Source organism: Lineus longissimus, chromosome 12, assembly GCF_910592395.1.
Source record: "Lineus longissimus chromosome 12, tnLinLong1.2, whole genome shotgun sequence".
NCBI lineage: Eukaryota > Metazoa > Nemertea > Pilidiophora > Heteronemertea > Lineidae > Lineus > Lineus longissimus.
The window spans coordinates 9246870-9273603 of NC_088319.1; the positions used below are offsets into that span (position 1 = coordinate 9246870).

Here is a 26734-nt window from a genome sequence, read left to right on the forward strand (position 1 = left end):
CACATTTTGCACCACATTTGAGCACCTAGACATTAGTTTCAAAATATTGTGACTTAAAAATTATTTGTAGAATTATGCAGTTTTTATCACTCTAAATTTGACTGTTTTACTAAGTTTGCTATACAGGCGAAGGAAGTTTCGCACTCTTACCATCCATGTCAGCATGGCCATGGATTGCACACATGCATAGCCACAGTCAATGTTGTAAATTAAATACATTGACTTTTAAAATTCGCTGCAAACAGTATGAATTCGAAAAGAGATGACTATTCCAATTTGTCAAGAGAGGTGAGAATTACATGTCAAATTCCTGTTGCTGGTAATCGGGCGCTGTTATGTTACTAAGTTAGTTATAGGAGGCAGTCGCCGTGAGTCGGTCGCGGCAGATCAGAAAACCTGAGAACTCCCCTGGCCTGAGCCCTGTCTGACATAGTTTTAACAGGGCCTCTCGCCTGGAACCCACTGACCCATTGACGGCAATGACGCTTGGTCTTTTCTAACATTGTAACAATGTTTCTTCATTTATATCATTATGTCCTGCAACTCCTAGGCCCTAAACCTTATGGTGCGGCGTGGGTGGTACAGCTGTCGTTAATGAAACTTGAAAGCGCATTCAGTCCCAAGAGACCAGTTCATGTTCCAAGGTTTACGCTGTTTGTTTACTCTGGTGGTTGTTTCCATGAAATCGACACATGCCACTGCCGGCCATGAGAAAATTGCCGTTTTTGGTTGATTTCCGATTCGGATTGAATCATACCAACGTTAGCGAGGTTATGCCAGCTTTTTCCAGAGCTGGCATTTTCTGGCACTGCCATTTACCAAAATACCGCCAAACTCCAGCCCTGACATTTTCTGGAATTTCCAGCTAATTCCAGCCTCCTGGCAAGGAAAAATAGTTTGGAATTAGGTGGAAATTGCCGGCTTTTGCCGACAATTTCCAGTCGAATTTCGCAGGGGTTGTAGTATTTTCATGTGACAAAACCAGTGCTCACATAGCCCAAGCTAACATAGCAATAGGGAAAATTGAAATGTGCATCATTTGTGCAATACAGGTAACGGGCCAGCATGCATGCATGTTGCATGCATTATGACTGTATATTGGTGTCGCCTGTCGTTAAAAATAGGAAATGTTAATGAATGGCCTACCCCTTTGAAAATTCAAAGACTGAGTGAAAAAAAATCCCTTACGACACTACACATGTAATAAGGTCAATATTGGGAACATTATGTGTTAAAAAGTTGGGACATTTTATACAGTCATTTATTGCCTCTAATGCAAGTATCAAGTAATGATTATCTATGCAAGCAATTTTATATTGCCTGGCTGTTGCATCATTTTGTAGACCGTTTCAGTGTGAAACAACCTGGCAAATTGTGCAATCATGACCTGGCCTCACAGTCAGGTGGGCAGCATAAATAACAAAATCTTGAATTGTCTGATTCAGTATTGCTCTGGCTTTCAAGTTCAAGTAGTTAAGGATGACCGACGAACATGACATCCTCTATCCCTGGATATTTGTATGTGATTTTGACTTGTGCTGTTCAGTTGTTTCGAAACATTGTCATTCAGGGATGATAGTTTCATTTGAAAATTATTTCGAGTAGGTAAGCAGGCCGAGGGGCATCTTCAGTATCTAAAATAGGCCTTAAGTACACTTGTTGGCTCACCGTAGGGGAGTCTATACAATACCCCAGTGTCCGTCGTCATCGTCTGTCGTCCTCCATCCTCCGTCATTGTTGTCCGCCGTCGCGTTGTTCACTGAATTTTTGGCTGGATCTGATTTTTGACTTGGCCACCAGGGCGCCAAAAGTCAAAACCTGAAAAAGTGCGATATCTTGCTTATAAGTGACTCGTTTTAGATAAAAATGTTATAGGTTCTCCTAGCAAGGATACATTACATATCATACAGGTTTTTGATTTGACCTACTTTTCAAGGTCAGATAACCTCTGACACAAAACTTCAGTCCTATCTGATTCTTGACTTTGCCACCGGGGGGCCAAAACTAAAAAGGTAAAAAGTGCAATATCGTGCTTATTAGCGACTCGTTTTCAATAATATTTTATGAGAGGTACTCCTAACAAACATCACATATCGTGCGGGTTTTGAATTTGACCTTCTTTTCAAGGTCTCCGAGGTCAAATGGCGTAAATTGCCTGTTTGAGTGTAACACTAACAATGGCACGTTTCTTAACCGCAAAAGCTAACAACCTAAAATTTGCTACACAAGACCCTATAGCATGTATAGGTCAGATTACCTCCGACATGGAATTTCAGTCCAATATCATTCTCGACTTGGCCACCAGGGGGCCGAAACTGAATAGGTAAAAAGTGCAATATATCACTTATCAGTGACTTGTTTTCAATAGTGTTTTTATTGAAGATACTCAAAGCTAGGCTACATCACAGGTTGTATGAGTTTTTGATTTGACCTACTTTTCAAGGTTACAGAGGTCGAATGAATGGTCTAAATTATTGATCATTAGGCTTTAGTATGGCACTTTTCTTTAACTGTAGTAGTGACCGTTGGTCTCACATTTGGTACACATGTATGATGTACGGTACCCTGTAACCCTGTAGTCAGGTGATCTCAGGGGCCGAAGTTTGGTTCGATTTGATTCATTACTTGGCCAGCAGGGGGCCAAACCTGAAAACCTTTAAATGCGATTATTGCTTACTACTTGCCAGATTGACATCAATCTGATTATCATGGCCACGGGTACATCTAACTGCCACACATTATCATATGGCACATTGGTTTTTAATTTGACCTTCTTTTCAAAGGTCACAGAGGTTAAATGGCATAAAATTTCCATTTGGCTGTAGATATATACAATGCACTACATGTATGCATGTTTCTTATCCAGCATGAAGTCTTACCACCAAATATCTATACGGTGAGCACTATAGCCTAGTATTAATGGATCTGCTATACATAGCAGATTTTCTTAACCCGCCAAATATCTATACGGTGGCCTTTTCATTTTATCTTAGGAAGGAAGAGTCCATTGGCTCAGTGTTATTTGTAATCTATGGGTAGCAACTGCACATTCTCATGAATCTGAATTGCGGAATCGACCAATGGAATATCAACGATGAAAGAACATGGTCGATGGACTCTCCTTCCCTGGAATACATGTGTACCATACATGCCATTGTCCACAGTGATAATTAGGCCTATGAATGATATTGACGCCCCTCGGCTGGCTTAAACCAATGTGGATTCCGTTTAGCTGGTTTTGGTGTGTCTGTTTCACATTGACCTATTGCAAATATTTTATTTCCTTTAGGTTCACTTTCCGACCAAAAAGAAAGGAGTACATTACGAAACTTGTCGGAATGCTATATGTATATTGCTATCTTCCCAAATGAATTTGGACAAAATTGGAGTGAACTTTAAAATATTCAAGCGCTGTTTAAACCTGCATTTCTGACAAGACTTCATGGTTTTGATGAGCCTTTTTAGCTCACCTGGGGGAGCTTATGTCATCATGTCTTGTCCGTTATCTGTCGGTCCATCCGTCGTCCGTGGGTCAGTCCATTGTCTTGGTGTGTGGATGTCTTATGACAGCATGACCTGACACACAAAATAATTTTTTGAAACAGTAATTATCTTTTACCATTCTTTTCAGAATTTGATAGAAAAAGTCCAGACCCTTGAGCGACATGTTAAACAGCTGCAGAATGTTTTATCACGGGGCAAGAGTGAAGAGAGGGCAAAGAAGAGGAAGGAAGCAAGACCATTCGATTTCACAAAGTAGGAACTGCCCCTGCTTATTTACTGCTTATTCTTTATATGTGATGGCACATATTCTAGACTTGGTTGTTCAAAATTGTTCTCCAGTGTCGCTTCACGATACATTGAATGTTTTAGTTACTGTTCTTTGTTTTTTTCATAAAAATGTTTCTGCCAATGTTTTACTGAAACTGAAAGGAAGTGTTTTCCTGTGTGAAATCCAAAACTGAAGAGTAGACCAAATATTCAATGTATAATAGTATTATATTCGCCTTCCTCTAGAATGTCATTCTTGAAATTCAAAGAATGTCACTTCATGCTCCGTCCATTGAATGAAAGTGCAACCCAGGATGAGTGGATGACACAAGTTGAGCACTTGCCATTGCGACCGTCTGGATGGTAACCCTTACAAAAATGTCACCCGTTTAAAATTACGTTTCACCTCACCTAGATGTAAATCATCATTTTGCCTTTGTGAAACATTGTTTTACGTGTGTGAAATAACACCGAGAGAAAATCGAACCCCCTGAAACAGGTAAAAGTATAAATCATTGAAATAATTGATGTGTTACGTGTGAATCTAACACACCAAGATAACGTTCATCTTCAGTGTTCAGAATTTCACTTGTATGAATGAAAAATTCAAACAGATGATATCTCAGTTGGCGAATTTGACACTGAAAGTGAAAATATCTCTGTTACTCAGCCGTAATTACAGTATTATTATTATTATTATTAATTATTATTATTATTAAAACATATTTTTAGGTGCCTTTATCAACAAATTGCTCAAAGGCACCTTACAATCTAAGAAACAATGTGCTCAGAGTACTACAATACAGCAATAAAACAATAAAACAATTTAGGACCACATGATTGAAAACGGATTTAAAAATAGGTTAATTTAAAAAGATAGGTATCAATCAAACAATCAATCAACCTATCCCATTTTAGCATCCTCAGTTGGAATTTTGCCAATGATTTGTGAATCCACTACATAATACCTCGTGTGTGTGTGATCTTCTCTTCCTTTTAGGTACAACACGAGGCATGTAGCACTCAAGTTCCTCTATCTTGGTTGGGATTACCAGGGCTTTGCAGTCCAAGAAGACACAGAGAAAACCATAGAACATGAGTTGTTTGATGCACTTAACAAGACTAAATTGATTGAATCAAGGGAGACGTCTAATTACCATAGGTGTGGCAGGACAGATAAAGGTGTCAGTGCCTTCTCTCAGGTAGGTGATTGAAAGCCTTGACATTTCTTATTCTTGCTCATTTTCCTTCAGTTTCTGGCCGTCATCATGCAATGTGGCCAAGATTTGTTGTCTTTGGCCTGGTAGAAATCACATCGATGAGCTTATGTCACATGTAGCTTATGTTACTTGTCATGTCTTGTCCTTGGTCTGCATGCAGGCCTGAGTCATGGAGGTATGTACATCAACAGGAGTAACACATTTGCTCTCGGTCAAGTTAGAAAGCTGGAACTTGGTGCGCAGATGTCTAATGGCTTTGGACTTGCTAAAAATCATCTCCCTTTGAGCTACTTACCCTCTGGGCAGCCATCTTTAAAAACATAATCTTGTTCTCCTCAGGTGATTTCGTTAGATCTGCGAACAAACCTTCTTTCTGGTGTCGGTGTCAAGGCAAGGGAGGGTGGCATGGCCCCTGAACGGCCTGGAGACAAGTCCAAGGAAATTAACTACATTCATATCTTGAATAAAGTGCTGCCAAAAGAGATAAGAATCGTAGCTTGGGCACCTGTGAATCCTGAATTTAGTGCAAGGTAAGGGGCCATCTCAAGAATAAGCCGAAAGTACTCTCACTTATAAAGTGGTGTTCATCACTGGTATTTATGGGTGGGTGAGGAAGACCCAAAATGCCCTTTTTTGCAGCTAAGCCCTTTTGCTGCGGCAGCCATTTTTTCGGCCGGCTACCACCACGTGCTGAGCGTTGAGACCATTAATGAACAGTGTAGCTTACTTTTATCGGTTTTACCATCTATTCTATTCGGAGTGCATTCGGCATTTTGAGAGAGGGTGCGACCAAGTGCTGCCTGCTGGTGTCGTGAATTAATATTTTAGAAGGTTAATGATGTGCTATGCACGTCACCCGTACGATATGGGACCATGCACAAAACGTGCTACTGCTGGGCATGTCACCTGCAGCGAAAGGGTAAATTGATTATCACAAACAAGTCACTGTTGCTCCAGGAAAATGCAATCATGTATATTACATGCAGGATTATTATCATTATCAATCATTATTTCAAAATAAACTCCCTCTAGCAGGCAATTCAGACATATCAGCTAATGCAAATGAAGAGTTTGATATTTGGATCTCCGTATTGCTTGATGCCGAATGCCTGCATATCAATCAAGCTTTCGGCGCTATTTAGCGGGATGAGGGATGCCTGTAGAAAAGGCCTATTATTACGTTGATTAAATGATAGGCTTATGTGAAACAGAATCACCGAAACCCACTAAATAGCGTCTACACAGTATTTTGTTTGGCCAATGCCAAGCAATGTGTGCACTCATCCATTTTCGATTAATCGATTTTCAGACTAAAATTGATCAGAATTGTATTGTTGTTGCAAAATATTGCGCCCGGTGGTAATGTGGTATAAGTTTCATCGAAATTCGACATATAGATTTGGGTGAATTTAACTGAAAAGGTAATGGAAAACCATTGCATAATCATTTGAAAACTTGTCAGATTCCACCAGTGATTGTTGCTGATTTGACCAATCTGTCAAAGTCATACATTGGTTATACATACTTTTTAAATATATTCTAACACATCTCTTATCCAAAGTTCTACTGGTCGGCATGATTGCCCCTGGCCGTTTCATCTTCATAAAAATGTGCCTACTTTTGACAGAGCAGGTCACATATTTTGAAATGTGACGACATAGATTGAGGGGCAGCGGTAGCGCAGTGGAAGAGAGTCGGCCTCATGATCAGGAGGTCGTGGGTTCGACTCCCGGCCGAGTCACTGCTTAGTTCCCTACTGGTCGAGTTCAAGTGAGCGCCTTGTGGTTGCTCCTTGAAACCCCTGATTGATTTCTGTGGAGACCGGGGTAATAATATGATATCCCAAAGCGCTTTGAGCGAGAACTATAGTGTCACGGAATTGCGCTATATAAAAGAATCATTATTATATATATTATTATTATATAGATAACAGGGGTCGAATAATCGGCTAGTCCGACGCCCGGGACTAGCCACTTTTTGACTCGGGCTAGCAGGAAGTGCGTAAAGACTTTGAGCAACAAGCCCGAGGGACTACTGCCTTACCTTGGCAGCCTGACCACCTCTAGATGTAGGTTATAATCCACAATACACCATTCCATTCACCCCAGGATAATCGTTCAAATCCTGGCAAAGATTGTTGCGGCCAAAGTTGCCTTTTATTGTAACTAGGCTCTCAGTAACCAATTTAGTAACTTGTTGTTGCCGACGCAGCTGGCCCAGCAACTGCGTTGGAATGTTGATTGACGTCATAAGCACGTTGGAATGCACTTGGAATGTACTAATTGGTTGGGTGGCAACTTGTTTGTCCCGTTGGAATGTATAAATGGGGGTACCTGGCTGATGATAGTCAGTCGCTCACAGGAGCTTGAGGGTTACGCTCGGTAATACCCCAGGAGTTCAGCTCGTTGAAATTCTGCTGTATGTAGCCTACGCAGTTGTAACAGGGACTTAGAGTACATAGTCACAGGAGCTATGCCCGAAATGCCAGTGTATAAGATAACGGTGTATTAAACTTCCGAAGTTTGTTGCAATTCCTAAGCATCTCAATATTCAACCCTGAATCAAGTAAATCCAAGCACGAGTATCCCTCACAAAGATCCCCGCTAACTCTCACCACTCGGGCAACCCAACCATGCATTCTGTCTAGAGTAATACATTGTATATACGATCGACTCTTATTGAATGTGTGGGTGGCGCTTATTCCTGATGCTAGCACTCCTACCGAATGCACATGGGGGATGTTTCACTTCTGGAATAACGCCAGATTGATTCCGATTTAAAAATAAGTGGTCTTCGGGAATCTCCGTTGAATCACGTGGAATTGTCATCTGCTGGCTTGTCTCGGGCTAGTAGCTTTTGCTTATGGGCTAGTGCAGTCTGCTTTTAAGCTATACCTGGGCTAGTATTTTAGTAAGTAGTAGGGCAAATTTGGATTTTTCGACCCCTGAGATATTCACTATTCAGGCCTTCCAATTTGTATGGTTCTGACGCTGTTAAAAAGGTGTAAGAGGGTGCTGTTTAAAAAAAATTCCTGACCCCTGAAGCATTTTTTGCGCCTTAAAATGCTCAATTCTGCTCCTAAACCCCATGAAGTAATGTCTGAAAGCCCCAAAGATATCATTTCCTGGTGGACATAGCAATATCAGAGATGTAGTTCACATTTTGACCACCGAAATTTCAACAGTTTGCTGTGATAATATGTCCCCAAATTAGGCTGAAAAGAATAAGCGAAAAAAAACATGCCCCCAAACTAGGCTAATAGATTACAATGTGTAATGGTGTACATGTAATTGAAAGGCCTCGTATTTTTGACTTCAGTCATAAAAGTAGTAAATAATTTCAATATTTTTAGATTCAGCTGCACGAAGAGGCAATACAAATACATTTTTCCCAGGGGGGATATGAATATTGAAGCAATGCATATTGCTGCACAAAAACTTGTTGGAGAACATGATTTCCGCAACTTCTGCAAAATGGACATCAGTAATGGCGTGGTGATGTATACACGGCGGATACTAGCAGTGTCGATTGACTATATAACGGACGGGCACGATGGATATCAGTTATGTGAACTAACAATAGAAGGAAATGCTTTCCTGTGGCACCAAATACGTTGTATTGTGACCATTCTGTTCCTCGTTGGACAAGGAAAGGAAATGCCACAAATTATTGATGAGTTATTTGATATCACTGTTCATCCAAGAAAACCCCAGTATACCATGGCTTCAGGTAAGAGTTTTACTATGCCCTTTGCAGTCCGCTCCATTTTTAGCTCACATTTTGTAACTACTGCAGCTATCAACTTGAAATTGAAACTTGGCACATATGTTCCCCTTTGAAATGACACTTGGTAGACCAAATTTTGGTCTGGTTGGATTCCTTATTTTGCCACTAGGTGGCTAAAACCGAAAACACAAGAAGTGCTATATGTGACCCGTCACAGCAAAACCAGGCGCATGTCGCACAGAAGATGAGCCAAAGTGACACCAGGAGATAATGGAAGAAATGGATGTGCTCATATTTCACAAAAGGCAGACAATAGAGAATTGATCAAACAGTCCGTCTCAAGCTGCCAAGCTCAGAGCGACATGCGCCTGGTTTTGCTGTGACGGGTCACATATCTCCCTCAATAAGGGCTCGATCATGACAAAAGTTTTTATTATATGACATGTAATGGTGATGCATGACATATCACCCAGGATTTTGATTTGATATACTTTTCAAGGTCACAGGGGTCAAATAGCGTGAATTGGCCAATGGTGGCATATGTATGAACCCTATGTTATGAAACCTTGCAGACTAAATTTGGGTCCGGTTCGATTCCTGGTATGGCCACCAGGTGGCTAAAATCAAAAACAAGGAAAGTGCTTGATCATTGGTAAATTTTTATCATTTCACTTGAAACTTGGTATGTTGCTCTACACCTGGGAGACCAAATTTGGTCCAGTACGATTCGTGATTTTGCCACTGGTCAGTTGGCTGAAACTGAAAAACATAAAAAGGGCTATATCTCCCTAACTAAGGGCTCAATCATCACCAAATATCACAGGTACATGTAAAATGACGATACATGACATATCACATGTTTTGGGTTGACCTTCTTTTCAGATCATAGGAGTCAAATAGTGTAAATTGGCATGTTTGGCAACTCCAGGGCTTGATCATTGATAATTTTTTTTATCATATGTAATAAACTGTCTGTGAGGGAGGTGAGCACAATAGCCCTGACCATTTCATTTGATAGAATCAAAAGCTTCCGCTATAAAGACACCAGTAGAGTTAACCCCGTCTTGAGTCGGGGGGGGGGGGAGAAACTACACAAGCTTCCCATGTTTCTTACTTTCAACGGGTCATGGTCACTTTTACATAAGGTGGAGGAAGTCACTGCTAGACCAAACAAACCTAAATGGAGGCACAACGAACAAAAGAACATGTTGTGTGTGACCATGCAGTCTTTTGTTTGCTGCTTGGTTGTTGTGGCCAGCAGTGGCTTCTTCCGCCTGGTATAAGGGTATCTATCGCCTGGCCCTCGCACTTGGCATCAGAACACTATTTTTCTGTTGAACTGTCAAGTTATTCACATTCATAAGTTGTCTGTAACTATCATAAATTACACAATTTGATCGTTATTGTGCACTTGTAGATTCATTTTCCAAATAATTTTGTGTTTAAAAGTTGATGCCGAACTTTGGTGTATAAGTTGTGTATTTTGGTTCTGAAAGTCCCGATAGGTGACCAGTGTAGAACCAATACTTCCCAATAACTGGCCCAACTCAGTAATGTAATGCATGAGTTGGCACGTGGAGGGCTATTCGATGTTAAGAGTGTACTATTCATTGTCATTGTAAATATGTTGCATTTTATCAAAAAGCCGGGTGTTTGCCAAATTTGTGACCCGTTCCAGCAAAACCAGTCGCTCTGAGCTTGGCAGGTTGATCATTTCACTATTGTCTGCCTTTTGTGAAATCTGATGGCATCAATTTCTTCTACTCCTGGTGTCATCTAGGCTCATCTTATGTGCGACATGCGACTGGTTTTGCCTGAACTGGTCACATTTAGGTGATGACCGAAGAGCTTTAACACTGCAAGGCTACCACGCAATAGGGCCCGGGTTCGATCCCGGGGAGAACCCAGGATTGTATGAACCGGTGTGGCTTTTCCAGAAACTAAAATTCCTGGCTCTTTACAGTCGTTCGAATGAGACTTGCAACCATGGATCCTTGTATCTTATGTCTATGGCAGGGCAGGTTAAAGACTCCACCAAGTGAGGACCATGAGTAGCTTGCGTGGACTCAACCTGTCACCGAAGTCAGATTCATTAGGCCAATAAACCCAATTGGTGCATGATCGTAGTGTCACGCATAAATGCTCATCCCACCTTGGAGGAGGAATACTCCCCGGAGAAAATCACCTTCAAGTGCAGAGCGAACATCGAAGAAGAAAGTGATGACCACTTTTGAAAAAGCCCACCTATAAAAACAGTACATCTTGTTTAATATAACTTGTTGAATCTTGCTTATCTACAAATTTTAGAGCTGCCATTGATTCTCTTTGACTGTGAGTATGAAGATATCAAGTGGATATATGATCAAGGTGAGTGATCATATGTAGCTCATTTTCTTGTCATCCACAACATTCAATCTGCCAAAAATGTTTGACTAAGTAGCCTCCACATGTGATATGTCAAAGCAAGATTCCATGCACCAGGCATAAATATTTCATTATTAATAGTTTTATGGTATACAGGCCTACTAGATGTTACCATATAAGCAGAGCTGTGTCCGTCCCAGTATCACAAAACCAGAGAACCCGTATCAGCCAGAGACCAGAGTCAGAGGACTTATACTGGCTCAATGCCATGATACAAGGGACTGATACACCTCTGCTGATATTGTTCACAATGTGTCCCTTACTTTTGATCCTGAATTTGTGTTTTCCGTAGATTTTTCTCCTTGAAATCTATCACTATAGGTCTTGTTATTGTTCATAGCATAGCCATTCATGTACGCAATTTTGTCTCTCTTGAGATTTATTGCGTGTGAATTTCTTGGTTTTTGAGCATGGGTGTTGTTGTGGTCATAACTCTGTTTATTTCATGGATCCAATCCAATCCAATATCCAATATGGTGGCCTCTGGCCATCTTAGATTTTTCATTCCAGTTTGTAACTGGTCATTCATTCGCAAAATGAAAATGGCCTTCAGTATCCTGTTTCATGATGATAGGGAGGGAGGTTTGGAAGTGATGCTCGAGCTAGTTTGGGCCCTATCCTATATCCAATATGGCTGCAAGGTGGCTATCTTGATTTTCCTATTACGAAAAAAAGTGCAGTGCAGTCTGTAACTTTAGTGTGACTTACTCGATGTGGGTAAATGTTTTTGTGGCATTACAGGGTAGGGAGAGAAAGGTGCTCTATTGAATTTGGGCCCAAACTGAAAACCAATATGGCTACCAGGCGGTCATCTTGCATTTTGCATTGAGGACTGCAACTGCTGAACTAATCAATCGATGGGCTTCAATTTTCTGTGGCATGATGGGGGTTGGGTAGGATAGGAACTGTGCTGCTCCGTATTATTTCCCCTGTGATACCATAACTAAAGAACTTCAAAATCACACCATCTTAAAATAGATTCTGTCTTTTTTTGATTGGTGGAATTAGCCACTATTCATGTTGCCTTGTTTTGTTTAGAAGCATTGAGGCTTTGGGGTTTTCCAGTGTGACGAAAAATTGCCAAGAATATTTGAGTTAATCAAGAAATGTGATGTTTTTGTTTTCAGAGAATATGAAGTCAACTCTTGTCAACATGCAGAGATTATGGACTGCAGAAACAACCAAGTGAGTTAAATCAGATCTTTTGCATCTGATGGGTTTTTTTATACGTAAATATTCAGTGTTGGCTCTTTGTTGAAATGCTCTGGTATTGCCATCATAAGGCACAAGGGAAGCTGTCTTTAATGATTGCATCACTGCTGGGTTGATCTGCACTGTCCTTTGTTCGTCAAAATCTGTGTTGTGGTGATCAAAAATGTAGATGTGTTTGATGTAGGTATTCCAAGAGTTCCTGTTGAAGCTCATAAAGCAGAATTTTATGACAGCATTACTTAGCAACAAATTCTTAGGGAAAGTGAAGCCACCATGGCTAAGTTTTCAGTAATAACAAATGATTTATATTACCCAGCTGTTGGTGGCTGCCCAGTCACCTCCTATTCAACATAGTAGTTTCCATCAACAAATTGCACAGAAAAAGGAAAAATTCAAAATCTGACTGAATTATCGCGCTATTCCGACCTTGACTCTGATTTGACCCGAGTAAGCTCTCCACGCATCGACTCTTTCCACGTGGAACGATGCCCTAGTAAGGCGTTTCCTGGAGCTAGGATCTACCCCTTGACGTCATGGCGCTGATATCGATTTTTTCCGACGTCACGGTGATGGCGCTTGATAATCCCGCAACTGCAAGATAAATGGAAATGAAGTTGCGTCTTGATTGTGGGCTGACGTGAACTCAGATCTCGGCGTCATGGTAGGAAAGGTCTTTCGCACCAGGACTTGCACGATTGAAAATAAGGAATAATGCGTTTTTTTTACTTTTTAGCTCACCTCTTAGCAGAGGTGAGCTTATCCCATACCGTGGCGTCCGTCGTCCGTCGTCGTCGTCGTCGTCGTCGTCGTCGTCGTCGTCGTCCGTCGTCGTCCGTCGTCTGTTAGCAGGGCACGTTTCGTAACTGTTAGAGCTATTGAGTTGAAACTTGGTACACATGTACCCTTATGTAATGACACCTTGGAGACCAAGTTTCGGTCCGATTCGTTTCATGGTTTGGCCACCAGGGGGCCAAACGTTAAAAGTGAAAATATGCAATATCTCCCTTAATAGTAGTCGGGAAATTTTGAAAAAAATATGGTAGGTACTTCTAGCAAAGGTGCATCATATATCCTCCGGGTTTTTGATTTGACCTCCTTTTCAAGGTCACAGAGGTCAAATGGTGTGAATTGGCCGTTAGGATGTAACGATGGCACGTTTCTAAACTGCAAGGGCTATTGATACCAAATTTGGTACACATTTACCCCTTAGTCAGGTGATCTCAGGGACTGAAGTTTGGTCCAATATGATTAACCACTTGACCACCAGGGGGCAAAATCCAAAAACCTTAAAAATGTGTTTATTCCTTAACTTCTTGCCCGATTGCCACCAATTTGATATCATGGGTACATCTAACCACCATACAGTATATGTCACACAGGTTTTTAATTTGACCTTCGTGTCAAGGTCACAGAGGTCAAATGGCGTAAATTCGCCGTCAGGCCGTGACTATGGCACGTTTCTTAACTGCAATGACTATTGATCACAAATTAAGTACACATGTACCCCTTGGTCAGGTGATCTCAGGTACCGAAGTTTGGTGCGATCTGATTTGCCGTTTGGCCTCCAGGGAGGGGGCCAAATCCTAAATTCTTCAAAATGCCATTATTCCTAGTAATGACTTGCCCGATTGGCACCAATTTTATATCATAGGTACATCTAATTCTAACAACCATTCAATGTGTCACCCGGGTCTTCTTTGATTTGACCTACTTTTCAAGGTCACAGAGGTCGAATGTATTGTAAATTGGCCATTTTGGGGAAATTGTAATTGCTTGGACCTACATCAAACCTAACACTACATGACACAATACCATGGTCTTTATCCATCTTTCCTCCACATGAGGTGAGCACAATGGCCCTGGCCATTTCATTAAGAGATGAAACAAAATTGGAAAAGCATCAAACACATTCAGAAAAATAGTCGACTGAAGAACCAACAGAAGAACAAACATACTGCAATCATAATCCTAATGGTCCTTTAACTTGCCATTGATTTTTCAGGGCTACTATCACCAAGAGAATGTTGGACAAATTGGAGTCTACTCAAGTAGCAACCGCAGATGATGGCACATCTTGTGTAGCCGTACAGAGCCAGGCTGAATGTATTATTCCTGGAAACAAAACTCGCATTTATAAGCCGTTACTTGAAAGACAAACTTGTGGTGAGTTCTTGACACCAAATTGTAATAAAGCTCAAGGTTTTGCCATAGCTGAATTATGCTTGTTACATATTCTGCCAACCTGTGATGCTGTGTTGATTTGTGCAGTTAGCTGTGACTGCCACCACTTTCTGTTCAATGATTAAAACCATCCTGATATAATCATTGATCTTTGACTGAGCAAGTCATGAGGAACACATGCTTAGTTTGTTGTGCTATCAGCATTGGTATTATCAGGTCGAGGACAGACATTAACTTTAAAGATGATTTTAAATTCAAAGACTGTGCTTGAAGTCGGAGACAAAATGCAACCGTCCCCACCACTCACAATCTTGACGCTAGAGGTGCTGATTTCGTTCCTTACAAGGCCTCTAGTACTAGTAAGTTGCCACCATCTTGAAAAGCAGTACCACGGATGTAGAAAAGAAAGAATTTGTCGATTTGCAAAGAGGCTATCACATCACTACTAAGCCCGCGAAAATGATTGCTGCCCTACGCTGCATTTAGAGTTCTCCATAAATTCACCTTAAAGGCCACCAGAATGTGTCGGGTTTATTATAAAATAAAACGTTGTATGAGAGAAAGTGGCACTAATTCAGCCTGAATAAGACTTAAGCCTGAACTGGTGACGCAGTATATGACTTAGGATTATTAAACACCACAATCGCAGGATGTCGATATCAAAGATGGTGGCAATTGATCAATTCCAGTGTCTGAAATTTTAAATTTCGGCACTGTGCGAGTTTGCGCCACTCTAAGGAATTGTTAACAAATAACAATCAACTAGGGATGGTGAGTTTGAAGACCATCCAGGCAAAAAACAACATTTCTCCGAATCCCAATTTTGCCTAGTGTTGAAACAAAAGATCAATACCAACAAACAAAGTGAGCAGAACGTCTGCTATTTCGTTATTTTTTCACCCACCAAAAAAGTAGTTGTTGAGAACACTGGCAGGGTGTAGAACCTATTTATCCATTGCAACTTATTTAAGAACAGTCTTTAACAGGGCTGGGTGCTTAAGGAGGGCAACCTGATCATAAAGCGAGTTTGGCAATATCACTTCAGGCCTTCATTAAATTACCCTGTGTTGAGCAATTTGATTGGCCATCCGTCTGATGGACTTCCTGGCAATTTTTGGGTCGGCGGGGAAAGGAACTGGTAACTCGGCATGCGTCCTTAACAAACCTGATTGTACGTTTGTTTATAAACAAATCTTAGGACAAATTATTTTTATTCCGTACTAATTGTATTGTTACAATTTACAGATAGTCTTGAGGAGCGGCTAGATGCCTTAGCAAAGAGGAGGAAAATCCAATCGTCATTTCCAATTGAGGAGAAGGAGGAGAAAGTTGAATCCCCTAAAACTGCTGGTAATGTGACATTACTCAAAAAGGATGATGATGCATTCATGTTGACTGCTCCGGGGAACAGTTTGATATCAGTTTCTGTTGATTCTTTGGAGGATTCATAGCTTTCAGTCTAGGGACGGCAAAAGTCATTTTCTTTGATAACAATCTAATCTGTTCAAAATTTGAAGTATTAAGTGTGCTTGACTCCATAAACTTTGAATAATGACTATTATCACAAAATTTTGAAGAAAAATCTCTCGAGACTAACTGTATGTATAGGTATGTGATTAGAGTGGGACAAAGCAGAAAAACTGATCACAAACCTAGACTACAACAAAACGAAAATACAAAGAGGCCATTCAGATCAGAAGATTAAATCCAACAATTAATAGAGATGAAGAATTTGACATTTCCAGGGCACACCAAACCTTAATCCACCAAATAAAACTCTAATCACATACTTGTACATATAGAATCATTAGAACTGTTTCCAATTCACATACGACGTTGAAAAGACAGTAGGCCCACAAGGCCTATTGTTAAAAAATTAGAATATACATTATACTGTCATGGGTAACTGGTCTAAAATGTAATTACGTCGCTGGCCTACTGTTATAAACTAGCCCAGAAAGTTTGCCTCTGATCAATGCCTACTAACATGTCACGTTGAAAACACCGGTTCTCGTCCGATCACCAAAGTCGACATGGCAATTACGTTGCTGGGTGATACACGACCACACAAGTATTTTGGCATGTGCACTCTAAAAGCTAGGGGTGCCAAAAGGGTGCTATGACTGTTGCCTCTGGTCAGTGTCTTCACATCATTCTCATCAACGAACGGAAAAGCATATATACTCTTTTGTCGCCTGATAGCTTTAATCACCTTAATATGCCTAAATATGCCTAAATATGAAAAAGTTCAGGATTCTGCATGCATCAAGATTATTTTCCTGTTATGCCTGGAGGCACAAGTCACCATACACATGATTGACCGATAACACAGGGCATGCACCTGGTGAATGTCTGGTCATCCCTAAAAATAGCGCGGGATAGTCTGACCATCGCAAGTAGGCTATAAATTAGGTTAAATTCCACACGTAGCACAGAGGAGTCTATTTCAAGGGCCAATCAAAACAAGGATAGCTCCCTACTACAACCTCGGTCCCATGAATGTTTGCCTTTTCAGGTTTCATATTTGCAATACATCTTGTGACGCATGGTACTCTCACCGAAGTTGGCATCTCGCGATTTTGCATTCCACATCCCGCGGTTTATAATAAGCCACACAACACACTTGTAGAAACATCTACTTTCTCTTTCGTAACAGATTTGGATTGAGCAATGTATCTCTTTGGATTTTCACCAACAAAGATATTCTTGGTATTCTTGATCTTACACTGCTGCGTGTAGTTAACCTGGAGTAGACCTGTGCTGATCATTGCGTTCGGTTTCACAAAACAAACCAGCAGATCTTTCAAGAGCCTCATCTGGCACCATGGATTTGTCTGACTGCAGCTCAATATTTGCCTTCTTGAATGTTGGAATAACAGCTGCCTGGAAACAAATGGTCAGCTTCCATGTTGGGGATACCAGTCTGTCCTTCACTTTGCACTTGGAATCACTGAAATGAAAGACATAGAGTTAAGGTAAGGTTGACATTACCCTGACAGCCTTTTTTTAACATATGATAAAACTGCAGCCTCCTACAAGTCTCCTGATACCCGACAACACTGGTTTCCTCAAAAGGAAAGGCTGGAACGACCATCTAGAAATATCATATGTACTATGACAATCTGCTCAAATTGTGTCATACTAAGCATCCCATACGTCGAAATATATAGAACGCCTCAATTGTGCAAAATAATCACGTTCAGCGTCAATCACATACTGCAAAACATGCATATTCTTATCCGGAAAGAATCAAGCTATTCATATATTCAACATATATCATATAGAAGCATATTTGTTTAGTCCTTGGGCAAGGCAATTCATGCCTTGTGCCACCGCAGTGTTCACATTTGGCGGAAACTGCACTTAAAACAGGTACCCCTTTAAGCGCAACTGGTCTTTTTGCATTCGCGCTGCGAGCTACCTTGGGAAAGCCGAACAGATGGTATTTTCAGGTAGTCAAGGCATTTCTTTGTAATATGTGCAAAAAAGTCGGACTGGATTCTCTAAGAGGACACCTCCGTTGTCATGAGATACCAAATTTTATGAAAAGGGCAGAGTTTCACCTCGGGCATACTGAAAATGCGTTGAAGAAAACGATGATGCACTGTTGTTTCAAACGGCGCTCTGTTCACCAATATTGCATATTTCATATAGATTTCTGTTGGAAATTATTCACAGCTACGTGGTTAAGTTGAAATTAATAGTTTCTGAGCTCATGAAAATGTCGTCATTACGTCTTAAAGGTCATATATCAAGGTTTGAAAACATGCTTGATACTCATGAAATATGTTGAGGGTTAAAAAAACAAGATCCCAGACATTAAAAAAATTCTAATAATAAAGTCATTATTTAGTTATTTCAATTTTCAATTTGAAACTATTTGAATTTCCCACCACACACAACTTTAGATTAGTTCCACATGTGGCCGCTAGGGATTTTTTGATGACGTAGGTCAGGTCAGTCAGAACAAAGCAAGATGGCTTCCGCATACAGTTCAGAGAGTGAGAGCAGTGAATTTGAGGATGTTTTGGTCGATACAGAAGGATATTTAAACGTTGAGCCATACATGTTCGAGCCATTGATATCACTAGATCATAATGAGAGTGATCATTCGGACGAAAGTGATGATTTGCATGGCAGACCTGCCGATATAGCAAAGAAGACATTGATAGATGGTTGCAGATGCATAACATGTATGATTTTTGAACAGACTAATGTTGCACAATATTGTTTCGCCTCGTCTGTGTTGTATCGCCAGTTATGTCATGACGCTGAACTACTATTGAAAAGTGACGGTATTATGCACAATCATCTTGACGTGACGATATAATGCCGTGCAACGTTAGATAGGCCTAGATGTCAGATGAATTTGTCGATTTTGTCGATTTGCAAAGAGGCTATCACATCACTACTAAGCCCGCGAAAATGATTGCTGCCCTACGCTGCATTTAGAGTTCTCCATAAATTCACCTTAAAGGCCACCAGAATGTGTCGGGTTTATTATAAAATAAAACGTTGTATGAGAGAAAGTGGCACTAATTCAGCCTGAATAAGACTTAAGCCTGAACTGGTGACGCAGTATATGACTTAGGATTATTAAACACCACAATCGCAGGATGTCGATATCAAAGATGGTGGCAATTGATCAATTCCAGTGTCTGAAATTTTAAATTTCGGCACTGTGCGAGTTTGCGCCACTCTAAGGAATTGTTAACAAATAACAATCAACTAGGGATGGTGAGTTTGAAGACCATCCAGGCAAAAAACAACATTTCTCCGAATCCCAATTTTGCCTAGTGTTGAAACAAAAGATCAATACCAACAAACAAAGTGAGCAGAACGTCTGCTATTTCGTTATTTTTTCACCCACCAAAAAAGTAGTTGTTGAGAACACTGGCAGGGTGTAGAACCTATTTATCCATTGCAACTTATTTAAGAACAGTCTTTAACAGGGCTGGGTGCTTAAGGAGGGCAACCTGATCATAAAGCGAGTTTGGCAATATCACTTCAGGCCTTCATTAAATTACCCTGTGTTGAGCAATTTGATTGGCCATCCGTCTGATGGACTTCCTGGCAATTTTTGGGTCGGCGGGGAAAGGAACTGGTAACTCGGCATGCGTCCTTAACAAACCTGATTGTACGTTTGTTTATAAACAAATCTTAGGACAAATTATTTTTATTCCGTACTAATTGTATTGTTACAATTTACAGATAGTCTTGAGGAGCGGCTAGATGCCTTAGCAAAGAGGAGGAAAATCCAATCGTCATTTCCAATTGAGGAGAAGGAGGAGAAAGTTGAATCCCCTAAAACTGCTGGTAATGTGACATTACTCAAAAAGGATGATGATGCATTCATGTTGACTGCTCCGGGGAACAGTTTGATATCAGTTTCTGTTGATTCTTTGGAGGATTCATAGCTTTCAGTCTAGGGACGGCAAAAGTCATTTTCTTTGATAACAATCTAATCTGTTCAAAATTTGAAGTATTAAGTGTGCTTGACTCCATAAACTTTGAATAATGACTATTATCACAAAATTTTGAAGAAAAATCTCTCGAGACTAACTGTATGTATAGGTATGTGATTAGAGTGGGACAAAGCAGAAAAACTGATCACAAACCTAGACTACAACAAAACGAAAATACAAAGAGGCCATTCAGATCAGAAGATTAAATCCAACAATTAATAGAGATGAAGAATTTGACATTTCCAGGGCACACCAAACCTTAATCCACCAAATAAAACTCTAATCACATACTTGTACATATAGAATCATTAGAACTGTTTCCAATTCACATACGACGTTGAAAAGACAGTAGGCCCACAAGGCCTATTGTTAAAAAATTAGAATATACATTATACTGTCATGGGTAACTGGTCTAAAATGTAATTACGTCGCTGGCCTACTGTTATAAACTAGCCCAGAAAGTTTGCCTCTGATCAATGCCTACTAACATGTCACGTTGAAAACACCGGTTCTCGTCCGATCACCAAAGTCGACATGGCAATTACGTTGCTGGGTGATACACGACCACACAAGTATTTTGGCATGTGCACTCTAAAAGCTAGGGGTGCCAAAAGGGTGCTATGACTGTTGCCTCTGGTCAGTGTCTTCACATCATTCTCATCAACGAACGGAAAAGCATATATACTCTTTTGTCGCCTGATAGCTTTAATCACCTTAATATGCCTAAATATGCCTAAATATGAAAAAGTTCAGGATTCTGCATGCATCAAGATTATTTTCCTGTTATGCCTGGAGGCACAAGTCACCATACACATGATTGACCGATAACACAGGGCATGCACCTGGTGAATGTCTGGTCATCCCTAAAAATAGCGCGGGATAGTCTGACCATCGCAAGTAGGCTATAAATTAGGTTAAATTCCACAGGTAGCACAGAGGAGTCTATTTCAAGGGCCAATCAAAACAAGGATAGCTCCCTACTACAACCTCGGTCCCATGAATGTTTGCCTTTTCAGGTTTCATATTTGCAATACATCTTGTGACGCATGGTACTCTCACCGAAGTTGGCATCTCGCGATTTTGCATTCCACATCCCGCGGTTTATAATAAGCCACACAACACACTTGTAGAAACATCTACTTTCTCTTTCGTAACAGATTTGGATTGAGCAATGTATCTCTTTGGATTTTCACCAACAAAGATATTCTTGGTATTCTTGATCTTACACTGCTGCGTGTAGTTAACCTGGAGTAGACCTGTGCTGATCATTGCGTTCGGTTTCACAAAACAAACCAGCAGATCTTTCAAGAGCCTCATCTGGCACCATGGATTTGTCTGACTGCAGCTCAATATTTGCCTTCTTGAATGTTGGAATAACAGCTGCCTGGAAACAAATGGTCAGCTTCCATGTTGGGGATACCAGTCTGTCCTTCACTTTGCACTTGGAATCACTGAAATGAAAGACATAGAGTTAAGGTAAGGTTGACATTACCCTGACAGCCTTTTTTTAACATATGATAAAACTGCAGCCTCCTACAAGTCTCCTGATACCCGACAACACTGGTTTCCTCAAAAGGAAAGGCTGGAACGACCATCTAGAAATATCATATGTACTATGACAATCTGCTCAAATTGTGTCATACTAAGCATCCCATACGTCGAAATATATAGAACGCCTCAATTGTGCAAAATAATCACGTTCAGCGTCAATCACATACTGCAAAACATGCATATTCTTATCCGGAAAGAATCAAGCTATTCATATATTCAACATATATCATATAGAAGCATATTTGTTTAGTCCTTGGGCAAGGCAATTCATGCCTTGTGCCACCGCAGTGTTCACATTTGGCGGAAACTGCACTTAAAACAGGTACCCCTTTAAGCGCAACTGGTCTTTTTGCATTCGCGCTGCGAGCGACCTTGGGAAAGCCGAACAGATGGTATTTTCAGGTAGTCAAGGCATTTCTTTGTAATATGTGCAAAAAAGTCGGACTGGATTCTCTAAGAGGACACCTCCGTTGTCATGAGATACCAAATTTTATGAAAAGGGCAGAGTTTCACCTCGGGCATACTGAAAATGCGTTGAAGAAAACGATGATGCACTGTTGTTTCAAACGGCGCTCTGTTCACCAATATTGCATATTTCATATAGATTTCTGTTGGAAATTATTCACAGCTACGTGGTTAAGTTGAAATTAATAGTTTCTGAGCTCATGAAAATGTCGTCATTACGTCTTAAAGGTCATATATCAAGGTTTGAAAACATGCTTGATACTCATGAAATATGTTGAGGGTTAAAAAAACAAGATCCCAGACATTAAAAAAATTCTAATAATAAAGTCATTATTTAGTTATTTCAATTTTCAATTTGAAACTATTTGAATTTCCCACCACACACAACTTTAGATTAGTTCCACATGTGGCCGCTAGGGATTTTTTGATGACGTAGGTCAGGTCAGTCAGAACAAAGCAAGATGGCTTCCGCATACAGTTCAGAGAGTGAGAGCAGTGAATTTGAGGATGTTTTGGTCGATACAGAAGGATATTTAAACGTTGAGCCATACATGTTCGAGCCATTGATATCACTAGATCATAATGAGAGTGATCATTCGGACGAAAGTGATGATTTGCATGGCAGACCTGCCGATATAGCAAAGAAGACATTGATAGATGGTTGCAGATGCATAACATGTATGATTTTTGAACAGACTAATGTTGCACAATATTGTTTCGCCTCGTCTGTGTTGTATCGCCAGTTATGTCATGACGCTGAACTACTATTGAAAAGTGACGGTATTATGCACAATCATCTTGACGTGACGATATAATGCCGTGCAACGTTAGATAGGCCTAGATGTCAGATGAATTTGTCGATTTTGTCGATTTGCAAAGAGGCTATCACATCACTACTAAGCCCGCGAAAATGATTGCTGCCCTACGCTGCATTTAGAGTTCTCCATAAATTCACCTTAAAGGCCACCAGAATGTGTCGGGTTTATTATAAAATAAAACGTTGTATGAGAGAAAGTGGCACTAATTCAGCCTGAATAAGACTTAAGCCTGAACTGGTGACGCAGTATATGACTTAGGATTATTAAACACCACAATCGCAGGATGTCGATATCAAAGATGGTGGCAATTGATCAATTCCAGTGTCTGAAATTTTAAATTTCGGCACTGTGCGAGTTTGCGCCACTCTAAGGAATTGTTAACAAATAACAATCAACTAGGGATGGTGAGTTTGAAGACCATCCAGGCAAAAAACAACATTTCTCCGAATCCCAATTTTGCCTAGTGTTGAAACAAAAGATCAATACCAACAAACAAAGTGAGCAGAACGTCTGCTATTTCGTTATTTTTTCACCCACCAAAAAAGTAGTTGTTGAGAACACTGGCAGGGTGTAGAACCTATTTATCCATTGCAACTTATTTAAGAACAGTCTTTAACAGGGCTGGGTGCTTAAGGAGGGCAACCTGATCATAAAGCGAGTTTGGCAATATCACTTCAGGCCTTCATTAAATTACCCTGTGTTGAGCAATTTGATTGGCCATCCGTCTGATGGACTTCCTGGCAATTTTTGGGTCGGCGGGGAAAGGAACTGGTAACTCGGCATGCGTCCTTAACAAACCTGATTGTACGTTTGTTTATAAACAAATCTTAGGACAAATTATTTTTATTCCGTACTAATTGTATTGTTACAATTTACAGATAGTCTTGAGGAGCGGCTAGATGCCTTAGCAAAGAGGAGGAAAATCCAATCGTCATTTCCAATTGAGGAGAAGGAGGAGAAAGTTGAATCCCCTAAAACTGCTGGTAATGTGACATTACTCAAAAAGGATGATGATGCATTCATGTTGACTGCTCCGGGGAACAGTTTGATATCAGTTTCTGTTGATTCTTTGGAGGATTCATAGCTTTCAGTCTAGGGACGGCAAAAGTCATTTTCTTTGATAACAATCTAATCTGTTCAAAATTTGAAGTATTAAGTGTGCTTGACTCCATAAACTTTGAATAATGACTATTATCACAAAATTTTGAAGAAAAATCTCTCGAGACTAACTGTATGTATAGGTATGTGATTAGAGTGGGACAAAGCAGAAAAACTGATCACAAACCTAGACTACAACAAAACGAAAATACAAAGAGGCCATTCAGATCAGAAGATTAAATCCAACAATTAATAGAGATGAAGAATTTGACATTTCCAGATGAAGAATTTGACATTCGCGCTGCGAGCGACCTTGGGAAAGCCGAACAGATGGTATTTTCAGGTAGTCAAGGCATTTCTTTGTAATATGTGCAAAAAAGTCGGACTGGATTCTCTAAGAGGACACCTCCGTTGTCATGAGATACCAAATTTTATGAAAAGGGCAGAGTTTCACCTCGGGCATACTGAAAATGCGTTGAAGAAAACGATGATGCACTGTTGTTTCAAACGGCGCTCTGTTCACCAATATTGCATATTTCATATAGATTTCTGTTGGAAATTATTCACAGCTACGTGGTTAAGTTGAAATTAATAGTTTCTGAGCTCATGAAAATGTCGTCATTACGTCTTAAAGGTCATATATCAAGGTTTGAAAACATGCTTGATACTCATGAAATATGTTGAGGGTTAAAAAAACAAGATCCCAGACATTAAAAAAATTCTAATAATAAAGTCATTATTTAGTTATTTCAATTTTCAATTTGAAACTATTTGAATTTCCCACCACACACAACTTTAGATTAGTTCCACATGTGGCCGCTAGGGATTTTTTGATGACGTAGGTCAGGTCAGTCAGAACAAAGCAAGATGGCTTCCGCATACAGTTCAGAGAGTGAGAGCAGTGAATTTGAGGATGTTTTGGTCGATACAGAAGGATATTTAAACGTTGAGCCATACATGTTCGAGCCATTGATATCACTAGATCATAATGAGAGTGATCATTCGGACGAAAGTGATGATTTGCATGGCAGACCTGCCGATATAGCAAAGAAGACATTGATAGATGGTTGCAGATGCATAACATGTATGATTTTTGAACAGACTAATGTTGCACAATATTGTTTCGCCTCGTCTGTGTTGTATCGCCAGTTATGTCATGACGCTGAACTACTATTGAAAAGTGACGGTATTATGCACAATCATCTTGACGTGACGATATAATGCCGTGCAACGTTAGATAGGCCTAGATGTCAGATGACAATAATCTGTCATTGACAGTGGCTGTCACTGACACTGACCTGTGTCGCTGTCACCTCGCTGTCACCTTGCTATGGCTGGAACACAAGAAGACACTATGCGGTATCACAGGCCCCAATAGGGCCTACACATTATGTATAACAACCGACCTCAGCAGCCTCGGGCATTAAATGCAATTGACATGGTTGTGTAGCCACTGTACAGTGGATGACATGTGCCATTTGGGTAGTATGAGTGTTGTGTGCATCAGCAGTGTATAAATCATGAAATAGTGTTCAACTCACTTCTTGATGTTTACGTTTTTTGGCTAACGAACGTTCCTTTGGAGGCTGTCGCATGTAAGTGGGGTTGGTCAAATCGAATACAGATGGAACAGCTGTTTTTAACAAGTGGCATTTAATATTCAGTTGGATGCAGATATCCGGCTTCATGTGATAATCCGTATCGATAAAGTGATCACTGCAAAGTTTGGCCGAAGGCCCAGGCTTCCAACACTCCAAACGTTTGCACTTCCGAATCCACAGCTTCCTCCTCTCTCGTTCAACTGGCTTTGGAAATTCATGAAAATGGGTCCCATCCGTCATTCGATTGTTCTTTGTGCTAGCCTTGACACGATTCGGAGCCACACAATACACCATAGTGAATGAAACACATTACTTCCAGGTGTGCATAATTAATTAAGGCCCTCCTGCTTTTATGATTGCATGACATGTACAGATGACCTGATCTACATCACAACTTTTGCTGAACCCGCCGCCTGGCTCTAACAAGCCAGTTGCTAGCCTGATCAGGTAATCAAGTTGTCAAACACATAATTGGCTATATCTTCAAAATGGATGGAGCTAATTGCATTTGGTATTCTGTATTGTATAAAGTGTTAGGTACACTTTTGAAATCGTCTTACAGCAGAAAATGGCAAAAAACCTTGATATATGACCTTTAAGGTCTCGTTAGGGAGTTTTTCCCAAATGTACGCGATGATGACGTGCCCCATTAACAGGACGTAACATCTATTTTAAAATGCGTTTCCAAAGTGAATGCATGAGGACAACCCATTTGTGTCGTATATCACTGGAAATGCCCGATTCCCCTGATTCTGTAGGATGTTAAATCGGGCATTTTATTTCTTTAAATAAATCATAAGCGTCGCATTTGCTCCTAGCTCTGTTCACCATCCCAAATGGCAATATTGCCAATTGGGCCGGACAATCACGAAAAACCCCAAATATTATACATTTCTTCCTGAATAATTCTTACAGTGACCATTCTCCCATGAAAGACAGTTGCTTACGCTACACAAAAATCAAAAAAAATCGAGGGTCAACCATTGAACTTTTGAGATATGTTGAATTTTGCACAAATCAGCGAAAAACGCACCAACTGGCACTAGACGGCATTTCAACACGGGGCCGACGCACATCCCAAGTTCAGTGTACACATACGTCGGCAACAACAGTAAAATGCGTAGTTTCTTGTTAGCCGCCTATTGAGTAGCGCTCTATGTTTCAGAAACTCAAAAAAAACATGTCTTTGCCAAAACAACTGC

The 26734-nt window shown here is 40.4% G+C and overlaps 1 protein-coding gene across 3 annotated transcripts; it reads left to right on the plus strand.

The window, feature by feature from the left end:
- The first annotated feature begins 150 nt into the window (after positions 1-150).
- LOC135496579 (tRNA pseudouridine(38/39) synthase-like) lies at positions 151-25471 on the plus strand. Of its 3 annotated transcripts, XR_010448693.1 has the most exons (11): positions 151-288; positions 3632-3756; positions 4772-4973; positions 5331-5521; positions 8344-8720; positions 11025-11084; positions 12269-12326; positions 14356-14516; positions 15780-17509; positions 19746-21475; positions 23712-25471. XR_010448693.1 is itself a non-coding variant. In XM_064785942.1 (9 exons), the coding sequence occupies exons 1-9, from the start codon at positions 247-249 to the stop codon at positions 15983-15985; spliced, it is 1422 nt and encodes a 473-aa protein (XP_064642012.1). In that variant the 5' UTR covers positions 151-246; the 3' UTR covers positions 15986-19067. The 3 variants fall into 3 exon arrangements, 1 of the variants encoding a protein (XP_064642012.1); XR_010448694.1 differs by lacking the exons at positions 151-288; positions 23712-25471 and adding an exon at positions 1419-1518 and having other exon boundaries at positions 19746-23079; XM_064785942.1 differs by lacking the exons at positions 19746-21475; positions 23712-25471 and having other exon boundaries at positions 15780-19067.
- Positions 25472-26734: the final 1263 nt, after the last annotated feature.